Source organism: Arvicola amphibius, chromosome 1 (assembly GCF_903992535.2).
Source record: "Arvicola amphibius chromosome 1, mArvAmp1.2, whole genome shotgun sequence".
NCBI classification, from domain to species: Eukaryota; Metazoa; Chordata; class Mammalia; order Rodentia; family Cricetidae; genus Arvicola; species Arvicola amphibius.
This window is the reverse complement of record NC_052047.1, coordinates 16,798,173-16,821,699: the sequence shown is the minus strand read 5'-3', so window position 1 is coordinate 16,821,699 and position 23,527 is coordinate 16,798,173. Positions and strand designations below refer to the sequence as shown.

At 43.1% G+C, this 23,527-nt stretch overlaps 1 protein-coding gene across 4 annotated transcripts in view; it reads left to right on the top strand.

Moving 5' to 3' along the window:
• Positions 1 to 23,527, top strand: part of Rufy3 (RUN and FYVE domain containing 3) — an 83,217-nt gene that overhangs the window by 3,692 nt on the left and 55,998 nt on the right. Inside the window, exon 1 of one of the 4 annotated variants that reach the window (XM_038321491.1) lies at positions 23,007 to 23,065. The exons of the other annotated variants lie outside the window; for them this stretch is intronic. Coding sequence (XP_038177419.1) covers positions 23,014 to 23,065 — 52 coding nt within the window. The 5' untranslated portion in view covers positions 23,007 to 23,013. Of the gene's footprint in view, positions 1 to 23,006; positions 23,066 to 23,527 lie in introns of those variants that run through there. 4 annotated transcript variants of the gene reach the window in all.

Here is a 23,527-nt window from a genome sequence, read left to right as displayed (position 1 = left end):
GCCTCCTGAGTGCCGGGATTCAAGGTGTGTGCTGCCACACCTAGTTATGCGCTCATTCCAAATTTTATGTTCTCTACCATACTTTTGAAAATTAACTGTATAATAACTACAAATAGCACATAGATTGCTTCCATTGCTTAGATGTTTTATGGGAAAAGTGTTGGACATGCAAAGTGCCTTTCTGTTTTGTGGGCCCAAGGACCACTACCCCATCAAGTTCAATGTCAGATGACACCACACTTTTGAACTGAATGAACTTCCAGGACTTTTTCATAATTCGAGTGCATCTACGTTCATATTGTATGGTCTCTTTTCCCTCTTGGTATGTGTGACCTGTGACTTCTGATCAGTTGTCTTGCAGTTGACTTTTAATGCCTTCCTTTTTCTGTTACACCATGCAGGTCTTGTGAGTAGACAGCACAGAGTTGTAAACTCACTTAAAACATGAGACGGAGACGGAGGGAGCACGAGGAGCTTTAATTATCAGCTTCACACAGTCTAGAATCACCTGGGAAAAGCCGCTCAGTGGCGGATTATGTAGATGAGGTTGTCACGTGGGCATGGATGTGAGGCGTTGTCTTTGTTATATTATAGAAGCAAAAAAGACCTTCTCGTTGTGGGGAACACCATTATTGGGCAGGGGATCTTGGACTGTGTAAGTGTAGAGGGTACTAAGTATAAGTAGCTCTTTTCTGTGGATGTGACTAATTGCTTCAAATTCCTGCTTTGACTTTCCCACAATGATAGACTTGCCACCTCGAATTGTCAGCCAAATGAGCCCTTTCTTCCTGGAAGTTGCTTTTGTTGCGGTGTTTCTCCTGAAGCAACAGGAAACAGACATGGTCCAATGTGTGTAGTTGTGAGTGGGCACGCACGGAGAGGTCAGAAGACAGCTTTGGGGCATTGGTTCTTTTCTTCTGTTGTGGGTTGCAAGAATCGAACTCAGGGCGTCAGGCTTGCACAGCAAGGGTTTTCACCTGCTGGGCCGTCTCGCTGGCCCAGTTGTTTTAAACTTGGTTACACAGTTCTTCAGCAAGAGCTTTGTAGATGGCAAGATTGTGCATCAGAAGACTGACCTCCCTGCCCCCAAACACACAGCCTCTATCTGTAGTAATTCTCTTCTTTTCTGTAGACCAAGGTGCCTCAAACTCCGCTCTGCCCTCCTCTGCCTCCCAAGGTCTGGGATTAAAGGCGTGCACCGCCACAGCACCCAGTAGTGTTTCTCTTTGTCCAACACCCAGAGCTACAGCAGATATTTATGTTAAAGGTTATGCAAGAAAAAGAGCCCACACCTCTTGTCATGTTTTTCCCATTACAGCAGGATACAAACTACATCTCATTCATAAAGAAGACACTGTCATCCTGTCTTTGTGGGTACCTGTTTGAGACTGAGAAGAGCTAGAAGAGGATTAAGGGGGGGAGGGGCTAAGAATCTCAAAAAAGCCAGTGTCACTGTAACTACCCATTTCAAAGACTATCCGACAGTGAGGATCACGGGTGACTCCTGGTAGTTCTGATGATGAGACATGGAGATGAACTTGATTCTCAGGTGTGCACTTGCAAATCCATTATGTGTGCAAGGAACTTCTAGATTTACAGATATGTGTATGGGTCTCCTGCCTGCACGAATGTCTGTACCATGTGCACGTGTAGAAAAGAACATCAGCTCTCTGGAACTGGAGTTACAGATGGTTGTGAGCTGCCATGTCAGTACTGAGAATTGAGCCTGGATCAAAATTGTGAGCAGCATGCAACAGTCCTGAGTTTAATCACCAATCCAGAAAGAAAGAAGCAAAACAAATTATATGGAAGGAAGTATTTTCAGAATTACAAAGCAGGGGCACTTAGAGGGCACTAATAGGATTGTGACCTGTACATGTCCTTTTCTCTGTGTCTATAGGATGTGCCACAACTGGCTTCAAACTTACGATCATACCTCATCCTTCTCAGTGCTGGGGTTACAGGTGTGCACCGCTGTACCCTGTGTACTGCAGCTGTTTTCTGGATAGTCGTGGAAAGATCCATAGTCCTAAAACTTCCCAGGGCTCCTGGCCAGAATGGCATTCCTCTTGGTAAAGCCTATTTAGCAACCCTCTGGCTCTAATCTTTTTCTTTTCTTTTCCTCTGTCTCTGTCTCTGTCTCTCTGTCTCTCTCTGTCTCTCTGTCTCTCTCTCTGTCTCTCACTCTCTGTCTCTCCCCTCTCTCTCTCTCTCTGGTTTTTTTTCGAGACAGGTTTCTCCGTAGCTTTGGAGCCTGTCCTGGAACTAGCTCTGTAGACCAGGCTGGCCTCGAAATCAGAGAGATCTGCCTGCCTTTGCCTCCCAAGTGCTGGGATTAAAGGTGTGCGCCACCACCGCATGGCATGGCTCTAATCTTTTTTGGTGTCAAATGGACTGGATGCTTAGCTTATGTTGGAAGGACTGGGAATGGGGCAGAGGTGAGAGAGTTTGAAAGAATAGTATAAGGTCTGTTCAAGTGCATAAGAAGAGATCGGCAGGACGATGGGCACGGGAAAGCAGAAGTCATCTAGAATGTGAATCTTCTAACTTTAGAATCTGTTAGGGACTCTCCGCGTATGTTTCTCTACTTCTGCTGTCCCTTATACAATGTTAATACTTGGTGGAATTCTGACCCATCACTCCTCCTTCCTCACAACGTGAAGATTATCACAGTGTGCCCTTTGCTCACATCTGCTTTTTTCCTGAGTTGCTCTCATAAACATCTTTACAGATTTGTCGTGAAGAGAATCATGTTTTGTTTCGAGCATTCTCAGAAGCAGAAACACTTACTGTAATGATGGTGGCTGGCGCTGCTTACCACTTGCTCCGTGCCAAGTGCCGTGCCAGCACTTTATTTAGTTCTAAAGTAGCTAACACTGTTTCCTGTGTGGCAGTGAGAAACGGACAGAGGCAGAGGCAGGTGGATCTCTGAATTCAAGGCCAACCTGGTCTATACATAAGGAGTTCCAGGCCAGCCAGGGCTGCACAGTGAGACCCTGTCTCAAGAGAGAGGGGGAACCGGGAGGGACAAACAGATGAGTTAGTTGGGAAAGGTTCTTTGGTTTCTCTGTCCCTGAGGACTTTCTGCTTCTAGAGGCGACATGGCTCTACCAAGAACCTCTCCTTTCCTTTTTCATTTGGAATCACGGCCTAGATTGGGTTTGTTTGTTCTGGAGTTTGTTCTTTACTAAAACCATCTCTGCTATCAGTGACTGAATGGACTAATGAAATCCATAAGTCATGAATTTGATAGAATAGTTTATGTGCATATGGACTGGCCCACGTGTGTGGCAGGCACTTTGGAACTTCTTGGACATCTGTGGCACTGCTGGTGTAGTCCTTGTTTTTTCTTCAGTCTTTCCAAGTTAACGCGCTGTTCTTGCCCTGTGCGTGTTAAGTGCCTGACTCTTGTATACACTGGAAAAGGTACTTTGGGAAGCTGGGGTGGGAGGATTTTAAGAGGTGGCCAGCCTGGGCTACATAGCAAGACCTTGTCAAAAAGGAAGGGAAGAAGGGGAAAACATCCTGGAATCTTGTTTCTTAAGACATATGTTTAGCTTAATTGTGTAGAACTAAAAATTTTTCAAGGTTGAAGTGTTTTGTTTTGTTTTGTTTTAAAGTGGGAAAATACCACTGTGTAGAGAGAGTGCTTTGATATTACATCTCTCCAGCGGTAAGCCACTGGCACTGATGTTTGGTAGGTACTGTATTGAGTAACATCTATACATTTCTTCTCATGGGGATGTACTCTCTGCAACGCTGGTCATTTGGTTTATTTTATGGCTGAGCAAATGGAGGGGAGGGGAGGAGAGATTTCCCAGAGACATTTAATAGTAAGCTGTTGAAGTCTGCATGTGTAAGCCATTGCTTCCTGCCCCTGAGCCATGAAGTCAGCTCTACATCCCAAGGTGGAAGTTATTTCTGGTCTTATGCCGGTTAATTTTATTAAGTGAAGATGAGACGTTGCAGTCCTCTGCTGGTATTTGCTTCTGGCAAAATAATAACTCAGCTTCCTGGGTATAATCATTTTATAATCGCTTATTGTCATCTTTGGTTAATATCTACAAACTAATAATGAGCCTACCGAGTATAGAAACTTCAGATTGAAGAATTCTGACAACTCCAGGTAAACATGGTGGATTTAGGTCATGGGAAAAAAGATATTGGAGGAAGGAGTGGACCGTGTGAAATACCCATGCTCTTGGCCCTTCTACCAATTTTAACAGGGTGGAAACTAGTTTGAGTTTTCCTGGTTCTGGATGTGGTCTGCTACTTGTAATAATCATGTCAAGACAACAATCAGTAGTGAAATGGGAAGATATTTTTCTTGAGTCGTGAAACCATAAACCCAGAAAGAAGCATTAGGAAATGTAATTTTATGAACATCTGCAAATTGATTTAGACAATCTTTTTTGTGGGGAGAGTGTTTCGAGACAGGGTTTCTCTGTGTAGCTTTGGAGCCTTTCCTGGAACTCACTGTGTAGACCAGGCTGACCTTGAACTCAGAGAGATACCCCTGCCTCTGCTTTCCGTGTGCTGGGATTAAAGGCGTGCGCCACTACCGCCCAACCAAATTGACAATTTTTAAGGAGCCATTATATGCAGATTAGGAACTGTAGTAAGGAGACCATTAGTTAGTTCCCAGCCACTTAGCCCCAAAATAATCATACAGAAACTGTATTGTGTGTGTGTGTGTGTGTGTGTGTGTGTATGTGGTTATCTTTTTTAAATTTTATTGATTTTTATTGAGCTCTACATTTTTCTCTGATCCCCTCCCTGCCTCTCCCCTCCCATTAAACCCTCTCCCAAGGTCCCATGCTCCCAATTTACTCAGGAGATCGTCTTTTTCTACTTCCCATGTAGATTAGATCTATGTATGTCTCTCTTAGGGTCCTCATTGTTGTCTAGATTCTCTGGGATTGTGATTTGTAGGCTGGTTCTTTGCTTTATATTTAAAAACCACTTATAAGTGAGCATATGTGATTCTTTCTGGGTCTGGGTTACCTCACTCAAAATGATGTTTTCTAGCTCCATCCATTTGCCTACAAAAATCAAGATGTCATTTTTTTCTGCTGTGTAGTACCCCATTGTGCAAATGTACCACAATTTCCTTATCCATTCTTCTGTCGAGGGGCATTTAGGTTGTTTCCAGGTTCTGGCTATGACAAACAATGCTGCTATGACATAGTTGAGCACATGTCCTTGTGGCACGATTGAGCATCTTTTCGATATATATACCCAAAAATGGTATTACTGGGTCTTGAGGAAGGTTGTTTCCTAATTTTCTAAGAAATCACCACACTGACATCCAAAGGGGCTGTACTAGCTTGCACTCCCACCAGCAATGCAGGAGAGTACCCTTTACCCCACAGCCTCTCGAGCATAAGTTGTCATCAGTGTTTTTTATCTTGGCCATTCTTACAGGTATAAGATGGAATCTCAGAGTTGAGAAACTGTATTCTTTAAATCACTGCTTGCCCCATTAGCCCTATTTTCTTATTGGCTAACTCTTACATCTTAATTTAACCCATCTCCATTAATCTGTGCATCACCACGAGGTCATGGCCTACCAGCAAAGTTTCAGCATGTCTGTCTCTGGTGACAGCTCCATGGCTTCTCCCTAACTCCACCTCCCTTTTTCCAGCATTCAGTTTAGTTTTCCCCACCTAGCTCTGCTATAAGCCAAAAGCAGTTCCTTTATTAACCGATATTCACAGCATACAGAGGGGAATCCCACATCACTTCCCTTTTCTGTTAAATGAAAAGGAAGGTTTTAACTTTAACATAGTAAAATTACATATAACAAAGCATATATCAAGCAAGAATTAGTTACAATATTTATATCTACTTTATCTTTTATCATAACTAAGGAAAACTATAACTACTTATTCTTCAACTCCATCAAAGACTCCAGAAGGATACAATATTACCTAAGTAAACAGGAAATGCATTGTAAGCAACTCGCAAAACTCTAGAATTGACAGAGACATCTCACTGCCTGGACAGTTACCCAGAGTTCTTTGTACCATTTGGGGCATCCATATTCATCCTGCAGGCCCATAGTATCCAGCAAACTTTGTCCATGAAGCAGGAAATTTCAAAGACAATTCTACGTATATTGGTCATTTGTCAGTCATTTTCTTCTGTGTCCTGCAGAATGTCTAGCAGACTCTTTCATGAAGCAGGAACCCCGAAGGATCATCTCACCTTTAGGCAAATTCAGCAGTGATTTCCCTGTGGGTCCTGCATGTCCAGTTCATCAAGCAGTCCAGGCAAGAGCAGTTTCTTGCTCAAATGGCTAACCAATTCCATAAGGAGCCTCTTCAATGCCTATCTTCCTCTTGAAGTAGACTGGTATTGCCAGGAGCAGATGTGTCTCATTGTCAGAAAATGTCCTAAGTTCTTAAAACATTTTAAATGCCATATTCTGAAGGTCTTTGAAAGATTTGAAGTATACCTATCTGAAATATATCTCTGTATATCTAGAAAACCTAACTAACATGACTACAAGCTTGATTATTAAAGATGACTCTCTATTAACCTATTTTTCTTAATTATACATTACATTTTTAAATGAGCTGCACAAACACAATACCTTAATCGAGTTCAGGGCCATTCTCAGCTACATAGTGAGTTCAAGGCCACCTTGAAATACCTGAGACCCTGTCTCTAGAACATGGAGAGGGGGGAGCCTGGGCATGTAGTTCACGTGGTGAAGTGTTTGTCACTCAAGCATGAGAACCCAGTTTTAATCCCCAGATTTCAGGTAAAAAAAAAAAAAAAGCTGGATGTTGTAGCACCTGCTGTGAGCACTGCTGAGAGAGACAGGTGGATTCCTGGGTCTTCTGTCTAACCAGTCTAGCATGTTTGCTGAGCTTCAGGACAAATGGGAGACCCTGTTTCAAACAAGATTAATGGCACCTTTAGAACAGCACCCAAGGTTGACCTTGGGCCTCCACGCACTTCTGTTGTTGGTGTGTGGAGCTGAAGCAGTGAAGTGCTTACAAGGACAAGGACCTCTCCGTCCTTGGGCCTATGAAAAATAGCCAGACCTGCAGGGAGACTGAGACAGGTGAATCCTGGGATTTGCTGACCACAGACAGCCTAGCTTAACTGCTAAGCTCTGGGCCAGTGAGAGACCCTGTTCAGATGAGTGTGCATACCACACACACAGAGTGTGTGCACACAAATGTACACACACTCAGTATATGCAATACTGAGTGAAAGACTTAGAAGTTATTTATTATCATGAAACTTTATTAGAACCAAACTAAGCATATTGTTTAGTCATTCATATATTTGTGATCTTTTTTGTTTGTTTTGTTTTGTTTTGTTTTGTTTTGTTTTGTTTTGTTTTGAGACAGGGTTTCTCTGTATAACAGTCCTAGCTCTCCTGGAACTAGCTCTGTAGACCGGGCTGGCTTTGAACTCACAGAGATCTGCCTGCGTCTGCCTCCCAAGTGCTGGGATTAAAGGTGTGCATCACTACTGCCCAGCATTGTGATCCTGTTTTTAAAGTAAAGAAATTTTTTCTTTAAAAATAAATAAATAAGGTGTCATATAGCTCAGACTGGTCTCTAATTCACTATGTAAATTTTGGTCTTCTTACTGGGGATTGTATGTATGTGCTATCACACATAAGACACTGTTACATAAAATCCAGAATATGGTGTCTATATGGAAGGAAAACAAGGACTGGATATAGGCTCAGCTGATAAGAGCTCTGTTCTTACAAAGGACCTGGGTTTGGTTCCCAGCACCTACATGGTAGCTTACAGCCATCTCTAACTTCAGTTCCTAACATCTTGATGCTCTCTCTGGCCTCCTTGGAAACCAGAAACTAATGTGGTGCACATAACATGAATGCATGCAAATAAAACACTTGCCCATTGCTGAGTGGTGGTGGTGCACATCTTTAATCCCAGCACTTGGGAGGCAGAGGCAGGTGGATCTCTGTGAATTTGAGGCCAGCCTAGACTATAAAAGCTAGTTCCAGGACAGGCTCCAAAGCCACAGAGAAACCCTGTCTTGAAAAACCAAAAACAAAAAAAAGACACTTGTCCACCTAGAGCGAAAATAAACGTTTGAAAAGCAGAGGTTGATGAGTGCTCCTGTTGTAGTTGGTTTTGAAAAAGCAAAGGCAGTTCGGAGAGAGCGTGCATGCATCCGTCCTTGTAAACTGTTGGTCCATTTCTCCAGCTGAGCCATGCTTTCATAGATGATGGCTAATGCGTTGCAGAATTAAAATTGTACGGTGAAGCAGCTCTTTAAAAGCCTGCAGGGCTCATTTTAGAAGACGATTTTCCCTTCTCCCATTCATCTTCTCCCTGGATCTGGATGTATCATATGTTCTTTTTGTTTGTTTGGTTTTTTGCAACAGGGTTTTCTCTGTGTAGCCCTGGCTGTCTCGGAAGTCACTTTGTAGACCAGGCTGACCTTGAACCCACAGAGATCGACTTGTCTCTGCCTCCCGAGTGCTGGGATTGAAGGCATGCGCCACCACGCCTGGCAGCATCCCGTGTTAACCTAGAGGTCTACCCTAGTAAAGAGTACACAGTGAGGTGGTTTCCAGCTGTCACAGTGTCTCCCCAGGGTGACAGCAGAGGGAACCAAGTAAGGCATCCATCATGGTGTCTGGGGGCGGGGTTAGCCCTCGCCACCACAGAACAGGAAAAATGTGAGAGGGTTGGTTCTTTGTCTCTCAGAAGCATTCCATTTATGAAGTGTTTCTGAGCTAAGTGTGGAAGCCTAGGGGAGAGGGAGGCCAGAGCTGGTTTGTGAGACTTTAAGAGTATGAACTGAAAAGGCTGATTTTTAAAAGGTTCTCTTCAGATCAGGGACTGGACACTCACGTTTAGAATCTTTGGAAGGACCATGCCTGAGTGCTGAAGTTGCAGAGTGTTAAAGAAAACAACTTGGGGGCTTCACCTAGGTGACCCGAGCAGCGTGGAGGAGCACACAGCATATCGGCCACCTGGCCATTGCGTGATCCTGGGCCAGTTCCTTGTGTGTGTGAGGATACACCAGTGTCTGCTCTGCAGCGTGCTTAGGACAACCCCGTGTGGCATTTTGTAAGCACCTAGCAGAAAACAGAAATTCCGTGAATGAAGTCATTAACTTGATGAGAGTTTTTCCATTCTACACAACAGGGGCCTTGGACCTAACAAGTCAGTCTTTGTCTCGTAGCCACATCTGAGCGCGAGCCACAGTCTACGAGGAATGTAACTTCCACCCAAGATGTGTGTCTTGTTTGCTTTGAGTCACTCAGTGTAGAAAATCCAAGCTGTATAAACAGGTAGAGCACAATCCATAGTGGTTTGGGTTCCACGCCTTCGCCCTTCTCACAGCCACCTCGCAAATACGTGCAGTTATTGACAAATAGGTTCAAATGAGGAAAGCAGTACAATGTAGCTCATAGTTAGTGTATACAGGAGAAAAGAGTAATGTTTTTCGTGATGCTGGGGTCAGAACTTAGTGCATACTAGGGCAGTAACTCTACCAATACTAAACTGTTCAGAAGTCCAGACTGCATGTCTTACCAATGGCTTAATGTTTTCTTTTTATGTGACACTATGTATTTATGTATTAATAAAGACCATGTATAAAACGGCACTTTGAAATACTTCGAAGTGTTTTGTTAACTTATTTAAGTTGTGCTGTTTTAGAATAATTTCATTGCTCACGAACAATAGGTGGTTGTGATGATGACTCAGTGGCCTTTATCTGATGGGCAGGTGTAACTCTCGCTGAAGGTAAGGGTGCTCTTACCAGATGCTGTTGTTTAAATCACTCCAATCCTGCCACAGACTGACAGATAAGGCAAACTAATAGTACTGGGTTTTTCTCTCCTAGCCAAGGCTGTAGTCGCATTGGGTTCTCTCTGTGTGTCCTCTGGCTGAATAGAATGGAATTGGGAGGGGTCAGAGGGATCTTAGCCAAGCTTTTTGCTCAATAACCAAACATTCCTGCTGTGCTGTCTTCATCAGCCTGGATCCCTTCCATAGTTAGTAAGGTTACCTGGTTGGTGAAAAGACAGCATGTCATAGTTTGTGATCAGTCTGAGCTAGTTCAGTATTTGTTTAGCATGATTCCTGTTTGGGGGTTCACTTTCTGCAGCTCACTGTAGTCTGAAAACACTAAGATGAAAGTTCCAGAACCCTTTGAGACAGGGTTTCTCTGTAGCTTTGGAACCTGACCTGGAACTAGCTCTTGTAGACCAGGCTGGCCTCGAACTCACAGAGATCCGCCTGCCTCTGCCTCTGGAGTGCTGGGATTAAAGGCGTGCGCCACCACCACCCGACTTAATTTCATTACTTTTAAATTGCACTCCATTCTAAAGAATGCTAAGAGATCTTACCTCTTCCTGCTCCTAGCTCAAAGCGTGGATCTCTTTGTCTGGTGTATTCACCCTGGAGGTGCTCCTCTCCTGTTATCAGGTCAGCTGCCCCGTGTTAAGTTCTCATTGTGCTGTCATCTGACACTAGGTCATAATGCCTCCATAATCCACCACAGCGAGCCAGGCTACTATCTCCTCTCATTGCAAGAAGAGACGGGAGTTCAGGAACTAAGGTGTGTGTATGTTTGTATGCACACACACTTGAGCATGTGGAGGCCCCAGGAAATGTTGTTCCACGGGACAGCTCCACCTTGGTTTGTGAGACAATCTCTCATTGGCCTGGAGTTTACCCGTTAGGCTAGGCTGACTGCCCAGCAAGCCCCAGGAACGCACCTGTCTCTGCCTCCCTCCAGCCGCCCCCAGGCCCAACTGCTTTACTTGGTCCCTGGGGACTGAGTTCCGGTCCTCATCCTCCCTTGACAAGCCCCTTCCTGATTGAATATCTCTACAGCACAGCAAGATGTTTTAGGGGCTGGAAACGTAGTTCAGTTGGTCGAATGCTTTCCTAGCATTGCACAGTGTTCTGGAATTGATCTTCAGAACAGTATAAACCACATGTAGTGCAAAACCTGTAATTTTTGTACTTGGGAGGTGTGAGCAAGGAGATCCACTGTTTAAGGTCATCCTCCACTATATAGGGAGTTCAAGGCCAGCCTGTACCACACAATTCCTGTATCGAGGAAAAGTTATTTTCAACAGGCCACATTCATTTAGCCTTTACTGTGATATTTTAATAATTTTATTTTATAATTAGATATTGATTTCTTTGGGTTTGTTTGTTTGTTTGTTTGTTTGTTTTCAAGACTGGGTTTCTCTGTATAGCCCTGGCTTTCCTGGAATTCCCTCTGTAGATGATGCTGGCCTTGAATTTGGGCATCCACCTGTCAATGCCTCCTGAGTACTACGATTAAAGACATGTATGCCCAGCAGTTATTAATCTCTTCTTACTCTACCTAGTTTATAAATTGAGCAGTCATGTATGTACAGTATAAGAAAACAACTATCATTGGTTTCAGACATCTGGAAAACATGGAATGTATCCCTGCAGATAGTAGGAGAGTCTATATTGGACCCTAGACAAACACAGAGCATCCAAAGTTATTATGTATTTGTTGTCCTATGTTTTCAACTATGCCATTGACCTGGAGCCTTTTCTTCGCCTACACTCCTCCTCACCCATCACTTTTTTGAGACAGAATCTCATGTGGCCTAGGCTGGGCTGGTGTCAAACTTGCTATATGGCTAAATATAAATTTGTTATATGAGCGCTAGAATTACAAGTTTGTGCCATTCCCCATGCCTGACTGGATTAGATTTCTTTTTGAGACAAGGTCTCTCTCTACATAGCCCTGGCTGTCTGGGTTAGACTTCTTTTTTTTAAATAATTTATCTTTATTTTATGTGCATTGGCATTTTGTCTGCGTGTATGAGGGTATCAGTTCTTGGAGTTACAGACACTTGTGAGCTGCCATGTGGGCACTAGGAATCGAACCTGGGTCCTCAGGAAGAGCACTCAGTGCTCTCAACCACTGAGCCACCTCTCCAGCCCTGGGTTAGATTTCTCGAAGAGATATTTTTCTCCTTTAAACTGAAACCCTTAAATTGTAGAGGGAGGTGTCTTTGGTCACTAAAATATTTTAAAAGTGTTGCTCTTGCCTCATAGGTAGCTCAGAAAGCTACTTCCTGACTTTGTGTTGTCAGGGCATGAATAGTAACACAAATTGAATTGCACACATATTGACTGATTTAAGAATTTAAATATGTGTTCAGTACATTCCAGGAAAGGAAGATTTTTAGAAATATAACATGGTTTTAATTTCTCTTTAGAAATGCACTTCATATTTATAGCAGACACTTAGTTAATATATCAAAAGGAAAAGGAGTTGGCATTGATCAGGATTTTATGTTTTTACCTTTAAGATTTGTGTGTGTGTGTGTTTCCTGTACTGTCTTTAAAAGTAAGTTCTTTGTATTTTATAAAACCAAATTATAAATGCCTAAGAATAAGATACCTTAGAAAACCTGTTTTAACTATTCATAAAATGTCATCTTTTGCCGGGTGGTGGAGGCTCATGTCTTTAACCCCAGCATTCAGAAGGCTGAGGCAGGCAGATCTATGTAAGTTCAGGTCCAGCCTGGTCTACAGAGTGAGTTCCAGGACAGCCAGGGCTGCACAGAGAAACCCTGTCTTGGGGGAGGGGGAGAAAAGTCACCTTTTATGTAGTAAAGAATTTCAATAGCAGAATGTACAGGGGGAGAAGTGAATCAAGTGCTTAGTAAATTATTCTGATTGCTTCTTATCACAGAGCATTATCTAATATTGCCCTGCTTTCCTGCCCTTCTGCTCAAGAGAGTAGAGAATTGATGAGGATCTGTGCATTGTGTTAGGTCTGATCATAGTTTGACTAGCACAGTCTGGAAGTGGGCTGTGCAGGATGAGAGAAGCAGCCTAATTGCTCTTCCTGCATCAGCAGCATCTATAAAGCATCCTGGGAATTGCTCGCCCAGCGCTCTCTCGGAGCAGCTGGTCACATGAGCCTGAATTTTCAGTTCAGTTCATTAGTCAGCCATTTTGGTCAACACCCTGCTCACTGCGCACAGCCAATCCTGTTAGAACTCTGCATCCCGGCTCGTCTGAGCAGGTCCTGTAGTGATTTCTGCTGGTCAAATTTTTTTCAGATAAATTTAAAATATAGGTTGATTTTTTTTTGTATTTTTTCTTTCGTATTTTTTTCTGCACAAAGAAGGAGGATTTTTTTTTTATTTATCCATGCTAAGACCAATTTTTGAAAACCAGCTTTAAAAGACAGCATTGGGTGTGTAGGATTTTAGCCTATAGATAGCCTGGCTGGAATAAAGGGAAAGGAAGATAAAGGAGAGGTCGCTGGAGAGGACGGACACCATCTAATTTTGCTGTTAGGAATTGCCAGTAAGAAAAGATAGTATAGAATTGATTGTTTATTTTGAGCAGTTTGCTCTACAAGATATTTTTCTTTTCTCTTTATTTTTTTTTCTTCCAACGTCTCCTATTCCATTTCCTAAAAGCTTTGTTTAAGAGCTTGGGATTTGGGAATTTTTTTTTTCTTGGTTCCGAGGTCTTATTTATTTGTGTGTGTGTGTGTGTGTGTGTGTGTGTGTGTGTGTGTGTGTGTGTGTGTGTGTTGTGGTCCCAGCTGAGTCATCATGTCGGCCCTGACGCCTCCGACTGACATGCCAACCCCCACCACTGACAAGATCACACAGGCTGCCATGGAGACCATCTACCTTTGCAAATTCCGAGTGTCAATGGATGGAGAATGGCTCTGCCTGCGAGAGCTGGATGACATCTCCCTTACACCTGACCCAGAGCCTACCCATGAAGGTACGGTCAGATCCCAGCTGTTAGCACCGCTCAGCAGCGTCCTCATTGTCTCAGGGGCCGGGAGGGTCAGAGGAGGAGAGAAGCCCCTCTTGGCTTTTCTTATTATCTAGGGCTCAGCTTCCCTGCACCCCCACCCCGCCCCGTCTCTGCTTACTGGGGAAAGGATTTTTCCCTACCCCCTGAGGTCTCCTTTCTGCACATGCTTGTGTTCTGTTATAGTTCTTTGTCTGAAAGCCCTTCAAAGGGAACAGTTGAGGTCATTTAAACATCGGTTGCTAACAGATAGGGAAAGAGCTATCAATTGTGTTCCTTCTTTAAAATATTGAGATTAGTGATTCCTAACATTAAATTAAGAAAGCACAATTGTAGTTACAGGCTATAACAAATTCAGCGGAGAAGCCAGAGGAGTGTTCTGTCAGCTGTATATTGTGAAGCAGGCGGTAGCACCCAGAAAGCATGCGAGAAAGTTACTCCTTTTACATAGTATTAAGTGGGAAAGCAATTTTCAATTCAGTGCTTAAGGATGTGGACTCTTAACAAAAGCGTGTCTTGAAGAGGCTAAGCATTATTAGTAAGGTCAGTATATGTGCACATGTGTATATACATATGTTTGTATATATGTATACACACACAGACTTATTTACCTACGTTTACAGTTGCAACTAATCTTGTAGGGTGTTTTTTAGCTTATACTCCTTAATTTCCCAGATTCCAAGCTGCTGCAAATATAGCGGCTTCTTGGCTATGTTATTCTTCAAAAAACACAAATGAGAACATTAGCATGCAACAAGAAATCCTTTATGAACGCCGGCCTGGTACTTAGGCATATCTGCAGGGACAGGTGCACTGCACAGAGCAGGTTGGAGTTAGGAAAAGTGATTCCACGCCTTTGACCTTGGGTTGCAATTGTATCCTGATTCAGGTTGACTCTACTGTGTGTGGTGAGGATTTCTTCTTTCCAGTCAGACTGAGCCTTGAGAAAGTTAAGAGTTTTAGAGTTAAGGTCACAAAACAAAAGCTGTCACTTTGTATGTTTATTCCTAACAATGTTTTAGTGGTTTTAAAGATGTTTGGCATCTGTTAAGTTGATTCTGTCAGTTGAACAGCTTCCTTTAGTTATGTTTCAGAATGTGCGCAAGGGTTGGAGGCCATCAGCTAAAATTCTGTACAGTGCCGGTACGGTTTACACACCCTCCAACGCTTTAGCAGTCTTTAAGAAAGAAAATCACAGTACCAAGAAGTCTTTTAGCTAGTGCGCTTGATGTATTTGGTTTGTGAATCCCCATTCATTTTGAAAGTCATGCTATGAAATATTACCCTAATTATAAAACCTAGTTTCTCCATTTCTTAAAGATACTTTTGAGTATATATTTGCCTCTGTGGTGAACACAACTCTGCTGTTCAGTTTGTTTAAACCTTTGTAATAATACTGTTTGAGTTCTTCATTGAGAAATGTGTCGCTGCTGACAGGAGCTTTAGTGGTAAGGACAAAGAGAGTGAGAGGTGCAGACTATCAGGGCGCACCCTTTGATCTAGGAAGCCAGGCCCCTAGTCACTTAGAAAGGACGTGAAACTTAATAAGATTCTAACAGTATATTGGGGGCATTTTGCCTTAAATTAGGTGAAAGAAACAATTATTTCACATGAATTTTTTTTAAGTATAAAGCCAAGGAAACATTTGAATTGTAATGTTCTAGAAAGCCAGGTTTGTTTCCTTGCTCTACTGACTGTGTCTAAACAGCGATTTAGACCCAAGAAATGTCTGCTTTCCTTCTAAAACCCTTGACAACTATTCAATTCAACTGTGTGGTCAGTGGCTGAGTAACTGAGAAACTGGAACTCCTAATGCCTAGACTGTCTCCTGGTTGATTTATACAGAAAAGATCTGATCACTCAAAACCCCAGAGACCCCTTGATTTCACAAAAGAAAACAGACAAAATCGTTCTCTCTGGAGATGGCGTGGACTCCAGGTCTTGTTTTCTGAAACAGTTCCTGTCCCTCACTATGAGGGCACCGTGTAGGAAGGCCCTTCTGCCCACTGCAGTGCCTAGAGAACCAGCGCTTTGATTCCTTCGCTCCATGCTTGTTGGCATTCGAAATGACCCCTCATTCTTGTGTGTCCTCTCCCCAAAACTAAAAGCTAATCTGGTCAGCATGAAGTATTGAGTCTGCTGGAGGGGCCAGGGAAGCTTCCTGGCACAGGCCTGAGCTAAACCTTGAGACATAACTAGATGATCAGCACACGGATGTGGGGCAGGGCTCCTCCGTCTGTCCTGAGCTATCCCTGTGAAGGAAGAGCAGGTGGTCAGAAACCTGCAGAACTGTGTGTGGCATCGCAGGGCGTGAGGTTGGAAAGATAACTCTGGCATGGGGCACCTGGGCTTGACTCTAAGCTGTGGGGCTTTATACCTGGGGATACTATGAATGAAGTTTCTTAATACAGAGTGAGCACGCTTGCAGCAACATTGTGGGTAGATCAGGACGATAAATGCTCTCGAGGGACCCTAGCCATGACTATTAAAATCATCCAAGTGAGATAACAAACGAGAGATAACAAATCCAGTCTAAAGTAGTGAAAAGTGAACCAGAGGGAAGGAACAGCCACCTGAGAAGTGGAAGTTTCTTGATGAAAAGTAGCCGGCCCATGGGCTGGAGATGAGAATGTCACAAGGCCTCGGGTGGCTGCCAAGCTTTTATCTTCAGGTCCCGAGTCCCTTTTCACCAATAAAGAATGCAAAAGCAAGACAAGGCTTGCTCTCTGTGCTAATAGACCATGGCTAACAAAGGAGGCATTATCATGTCATCTTTTAACCTTCCAGCCAACCCCACAGAACCACGGCTCAAGTTGACTCTTTACTAATTATTATCCTGTCATATAAACAATATACAGCTCCCTTAAAGAGCTGAATTTAATGATTTAGGATGTGACTTGGTTTTCTTTTGTCTTGTCAACACCAGAGGAACAGTATCACCTTTGTGAAATTGAGTTTCTTTGGCTGTTGTGTTGTTTTGCTTTTGAGATGGGGTCTTCTATAGCCCAGACTGGCCTTGAACCTGCTATGAAGGCTTGGCTGGCCTTAAACCCTTGATCCTCCTGCCTCCACTTCTCAAGTGCTTTGATTGCAGATTTAGAAACACAGCTGCCGCTGAACTGAACTACCAGAAATAGTCTTTGATTTTTTTTTTTTTAAGTTTCTGGAAGCATAGTGGAAGTTCGAAGTAAAGGACTTGTAATACTAGCATACCCTACATGGCATGGGTCTGGGAGCTGGCTGGGGCAGTGAGGGGGAGAAAGGACAGACACACGTGCAGAAGAGCTGGGCTCACTTCGAGTGGCACCAACTACTGCAGCAATCGGGAACCTCAGTGTGTGTGTTGTGTATAGTGTTGAGGGAGGAGCCAGCTAGTCTCTATGGGTGTCCGTGGATGAGCAGTCTCAGGCAGTAAACATCCCAGGAGGAGGGAGCTGCACTCACTAGTTCCTGCACACACTGGTCAATCATTTGTCAACACTCATACTTGGACCAGAACAAGGCCTTCCCAATCCTGAGCTGGGCCTGTGTCAAACAACACACATGGACTGAGGGCTTCCTCAGCCCGCTCCATGAAGCATTGTGGGTACTCAGAGGCTGTGCCCTTGGTTTTCCCAAGAATGGAAGCAAAATGCTTTACACGTGTTTCTGTTCCTTTAGAAATGCTGCCGTTTCTGAGGTGAAGTGATGTGCTTTGTGGGGTTTTGTGTTCCTTTGCATCTGGATTTCTTAGAGCCGCATTCTTGAAACAAGTTTGTACTTCCTCCAGAATCAGGAGAATAAGAAACAAGTCTGTTTTCAGAGACTCTCGTAAACGTCAGGTATGGGGATAGGGTAGGTATCGCTGTCATAGTTCCAAGTATTAGCAGCAACTTGTCTATGGTTGTGGCCCCATTTAAAGTCAGGTTACCCCATTGGTTACCTAGCTGGTAGTGTGTTTATAAATCTCCTGGTATCTTAAAGAGAATCTTTAAAGAGTGAAGTCCTGAGCCTTTGTGTTTTATCTGTTGTGGGATTAAATTGATTTTAAGTTAAAAGTCTCAAATAGTATTCTATATCAAGAGAGAAAATAATACGTTTAGTTTTATTATCTTTACTTCGTAAATTGATGATTTTTGGATAGATTTCTGTAAATGAAATCTCTAAATCATTCTTAAACTAAATCTCCAGCTTTCTAAGCTCATGTCCCCTTTCCCCTTTTCTTCCATATTCCTACACTTCCTTATTTGTTGGGGATATTTGTAGGGTTTGTTGGCTAACAAGTTTTTTGTTTTTTTTTTTAATCAGTGTAGAGCTGGAGAGGGCTCAGAGGGCGAGGTGCTTGCCGTGCAAGCTTAAGGACCTGGGTTCCTATGCCCAGACGTGTGGCTGCACAGACATGAAATCTCGGCCCTGGAGACAAACAGGAAAGGAGGTTCCATGGGGGTCTCTGGCCAGCCGGGCTCGCCTGACCAATGAGCTCCAGGTTCAGTGTGAGGTCGAAAGCTACTGAGAAGACACTAGATGTCAATATCTGGCCCATGGTCATCACCTGCATTTACGTGAATATATATACACACACACGCATATGTATACACACACACACGCATATACCACATGCATAATGACTTACGCTTACACAGAGGTTTAGGGCCAGGTGGGGTAGTACACATCAGAAATGGTAGCTACTTGGGAGTCTGAGGAAAGATGATAAAACCTAGATTAATCCTTGCTGCATTCCAGTTTCCTGGCTCAAAAATAGAAAACGGTAGGAAAGCAAACCCGTTACCAGGAACTGTCCAGTTCTCCATTAACCCAATCCAGCATTAGAAGAGATGCATGGATGGTCTGTTGGCTGTATTAAACAAACAGAAAGGAACTCTAAGTTTGCATAACTCTATGTTTGAAGTTTATCTTTTTGTTTGTTTTGTTTTTTTGAGATATGGTTTTTCTCTGTAGTCCTAGTCCTGGCTGTCCTCGAACTCACTCTGTAGACAGACTGACCTTGAATTCACACAGATCCACCTGCCTCTGCCTTCCTGGGATTAAAAGATGTGCACCACCACTGCCCAGCTTTTTTTTTTTTCTTAAGGCAGGATCTTACCTAATACTCACTGTTTAGCCTAGGTTAGCCCTGACCTCTTGACCTCCTGAGCACTGGGTTTGCATGGTTATTGACTTAAAATACTCTTCTCAAATACAGATCACAAAAAATGCTATGAGGGGATTTATTATTTATTCATTTATTATTTAGTTATTTATTTTGGTCAGGGTCTCACTCTGTAGCCCTGGCTGGCTTGGGAGGAATTACATGAGAAATGAGGCTCTGCTCCTTTAACTTAGGGTTGCTGCGGTGCGTGATAACAGAATATGCCGAGGCTGACAGTGCAGAACCCGGGCTCCCTCCAGCAGCTGCCTTGGCCTTGCTGGCGAGATGTGCAGCATCTGTACTAGCAAGAAGAGAGAGGTTTGTAGGAAATACCAGCAAGCAGCAGGTGTAGGACTTCAGACCAGGAGTGTGTTTTTGTCTGTTAGTTGATTAGTATTGTGCATCCCTCGAGGCAGAGTTTTGTCCTTGGGGATGAACGTCGCCTGCTTGCCAAGACCTCGTAATCAGAGTGAAGGTTACAGAGAGCTGAAGATTCAAAGGTTCCTGTGAAGCAAGTGTGAGCTGCTGGTTTGTCAAAGGGCAGTCCTGGTTTCTTAGAAACTGCAGCGTGGATTCAAACCCAGACAGCATTTACCTCTGGTGAGATTTCCCAAAGGATAATACAGGGGTAGGTTTGGAATTAGGTGTTTGTATATTCCCACTGGGTTGATCGTCTCAAGGTGAGAGAGTAGGGTTTGCCATCTAGATACTGGTAGATGCTGATGCCAAGAACTCCCTGTTGACATGAAGTATTTCTACCCATTCATTTGTACAAGCATAGCCAGGGATTCACATATGTTTTAATTTAAAAAAGAGTAAAAAAAGAGTATCCCAGTGTGTATTTTACAGGAGAAGCACAAGGAGGTCAGAAGAAGGCACCATACCCTCCAGAGCTGAAGTTATGGGTGGTTGTGAGTGTACAGGTGCTGGAAACCAAAGCTTGGTCCTCTGCAAGAACAGTCAGTGCTTAGAACCCCTAAGCCATCCCTTCAACCCCATTAATCTTATGAGAAAATATTACTAAAATATCTTTCCTCTGCTTGTTTCTGATGTTTAAAAACTATTTAGCTCATGTCCACTTTACCTACTATGTTAGAATATGGTTTCATATAAAGTTGTTACTGCTTGTGGATAATGGCATTCAGTAACTGATGGAAGTGTGGGAAGAAGACACGGGCTCTGCCAGGAGCTTGGGTTGCAAAGCCATGTTTGTTTGTTTGTTTGTTTTTGTTTTTTCGAGATAGGGTTTCTCTATGTAGCTTTAGAACCTGCCCTGGAACTCACTCTGTAGACCAGGCTGGCCTCAAACTCACAGAGATCTACCTGCCTCTGCCTCCCAAGTGCTAGAATTGAAGGCATGCACTACCACCGCCCAGCGTAAAAGCCTTTTTAATGAATTATTTGTTAATATTTTTGTGTGTATGCATGAGCACACGCATTCATGATGCAGGGTGTGGTGTGCATGACACAGCTCACATGTGGAGGTCAGAGGACAACTGTGGAGTCACTTTTCTCCTGCCTTTCATGGGTTCTGTTATTCACCTTGACAGATCTCCAGGCTTGCTAAGCAAGTGCCTTTACCCACTGAGCAGTCTTGCCAGCCCAGTGACAGCCCTTTTGGAAATTACTTTATCAATTTAAATTAAAGGTCTTGAGAAAATAGTTCCAGCAACCATATCAGACATCTACCTTAAGAAAATAACAATACAGGCAAAGAATATTTTTTTAGAGTTTATTTATGTGGCCAGGCAGTGGTGGCGCACACCTTTAATCTCAGCACTCGGGAGACAGAAGCAAGCAAATCTCTGTGAGTTCGAGGCCAGTCTACAAGAGCTAGTTCCAAGACAGGCTCCAAAACCACAGCAAACCCTGTCTCAAAAAATCAAAAAAAAATATTTATGTATTTATGTGTATGTATGTGAGCCTGAGTGACATCCTGCACTATGTGTGTGCAGGAACCTATGAAGGGCAAAAGAGAGTGTCAGATCTCTGGGAACTTGAGTGTCAGACAGCTGTAAGAGGCCATGCTATGGCTGGTAACCAGACATGGGCCCTCTGCACGAGCAGTAAGTACTCATAACTGATTAGCCATCTTTCCAGTCTACAGGTAAAGAATTTTCATCATATGTATGTTAAAATATTCTGGCTTGTGGTAGCAGAACCTCAAAAAGCACTTAATAGCCTAAGAGAAAAACAATGCAAATGTGTAAAACATCTGCATAACAAGCACTAAATACTGTTGTGGAAGAATATTTAGTAGGCCAATGCTCAGAATATAATTTCCACCACACTTTTTCATAATTCATCACAATTATCCTATTATAATATAGTATATAGCCTAGTATATTACTGTAGTTCTCCTTTTGCTATGCTTGGTTTATAAATTAAACTTTATTGTAGTTGTGTTTGTATACAAACACAAAAATGCAGAGTATTTAGAGGGGAAAACATAATATTCAGAGTGTGTTGGTTGCAGATTTGAGCATGGAAAAGAGGGACTGCTGTACGTAAAGCATTCTCCCTCCCAAAGGTCAGAATGCAAACTCTTTGTAAGGCTTTAAGGAACATTCTAGGCCTTAAAAGAAGTTAGATTCATTTCCAGAGGTGGCACCCTAAAGCAACAGAGCTTTATTCTGTCACAGTTATGGATACCAGATGTCAGAAACCTTTGTTTTAAGCCAAGATTAAAACATAGATTAAAGACAGCTGGGTGGTGGTGGTGCACGCCTTTAATCCCAGCACTCGGGAGGCAGAGGCAGGCGGATCTCTGAGTTCGAGGCCAGCCTGGTCTACAAGAGCTAGCTCCAGGACAGGCTCTAGAAACTACAGGGAAACCCTGTCTTGAAAAACCACACACACACACACACAACATTAAAGGGAGAGTCTGTCCTTGCTGCTTCCTGTACTTGGTGGCCGACTTTCATCACTTGAATCTGCCTCCACGTTCACTTTGCTTCTGTTTCCTTGTCGTGCCTTCTGTTACGAGGACATATATGATTGCATTTCCAAGGTAGTCACAGAGTCTGTCATTCAATTACATCTGTAGAAACTACTTCCAAATCAAATAGCATTTATAAGTTCCAGGAACTGGGACATGAATATCTTTTGGGGCCTTTTGTTTTAGCTCATCACAAAGTATCCGTGAACATTAAATCTTAAAATAATACAAAGTATGGTTTTTCTGATAAAATGCTTAAATTTATACTGGATAAATAAGAAAAATTACACCTTTGGAAACTAAAATACAGACTTCTAAGTATTCATAAATCAAGTCACACTAAAAAATACCTCAAGCTGAATGAACATGGAGGCTCAACATTTCAGAACTTATAGGAAGCAGTAAATAACACTTAAGGAGAAATTTATGGATTTAAACTCTTGTATTTGCAAAGAATAAAGTTCTAATTTTTTACTTATTATTATTATTATTATTGCTATTCTCAAAACATAGCAAGAAAATTGGGTGTAGTGGCATACCTGTGACTCCAGGAGTATGATTTTACAGGAGCGTATGTACATGCTGTAGCCATGCATGTGCCATAGCCAGTGTGTGTCATAGACACCTATGTGTCATCACCACAACTTTCAATACAAAATACACATAAACATGCAAAAGAATATAAAAATTATCTATAGTGAAATTGCAATATTTCTATATTATTCCTACTTTTTTACACCTTCAATGTAGTCAGCAAAGGGTGTCATCATCTGGTCCAGAAATCACTTTTTAAAAGGCCTTTATATTTTTTATATATACATATATAGGGGATCATGTGTATGTTAGTGTAGTTGCCCATGAAACTCAAAAGAGGATGCCCTGTCTATGGTTGCATCCTACACACACACACAGACACACGCACACATACACACACACTCATGCTCGCATGTAAGCCCACTCACATGTGCACACACATGTACGCGGACACACACACCTCTTTTGTAATCAGCCCTTGGGGAGACTTAGCACATTTCTTGCCAGTGGCCGTTAGTGATAGATTTATACTGTCAGGTTCTCAGAGTCGTGATTGTGTGTGCACAAGGCAGCCTTTGTGGGCGCAGTGCAAGGCCAGGGGCAAAGTACTCTGGACAAGGTTCATGTTTTCCAGTTGCTCTGCTGGGAGAGCCGTGTCTCAGGCCACCCTCCTGGGTAAGTTTTCCCCTCCTGGCCTCTGGGTTCTGTAAATTCCTAGACTAGTAAGAAATACTAGTAGATTTTAATAGTGTTCCAGTCCTCCAGTCGCCGGCTAGGGTTGCTGTAGCAGCGCTGTAACAAACAGCGCAGCTGGGGGATGACCCCTACTGGCCCTCTAGGAACAAACGCCTTCCTAGTCGTACCCAGGTACTCCCGCGCTGCTGTCTGCGGCTGTGGTTCTCTGCAGAGCCTTCCAATTGTACTCTCCAGTAGACAAAGCTGCTATGTTTATCTTTAATTGTTTAGTCTTTAACCCTTAAAAAAATTAGACTGCTTGGGTTGTTTGTTTGGTTTAGCTGATTGTTTTGTTTTGCGCCAGTATCTGGCCATGTGTCCCCAGGCTGGTCTTGTCCTCTGCCTCCACCTACCGAGTGCCAGAGATTATAGGTGTGTTTGTGTACTATGATGCCTGCTTCC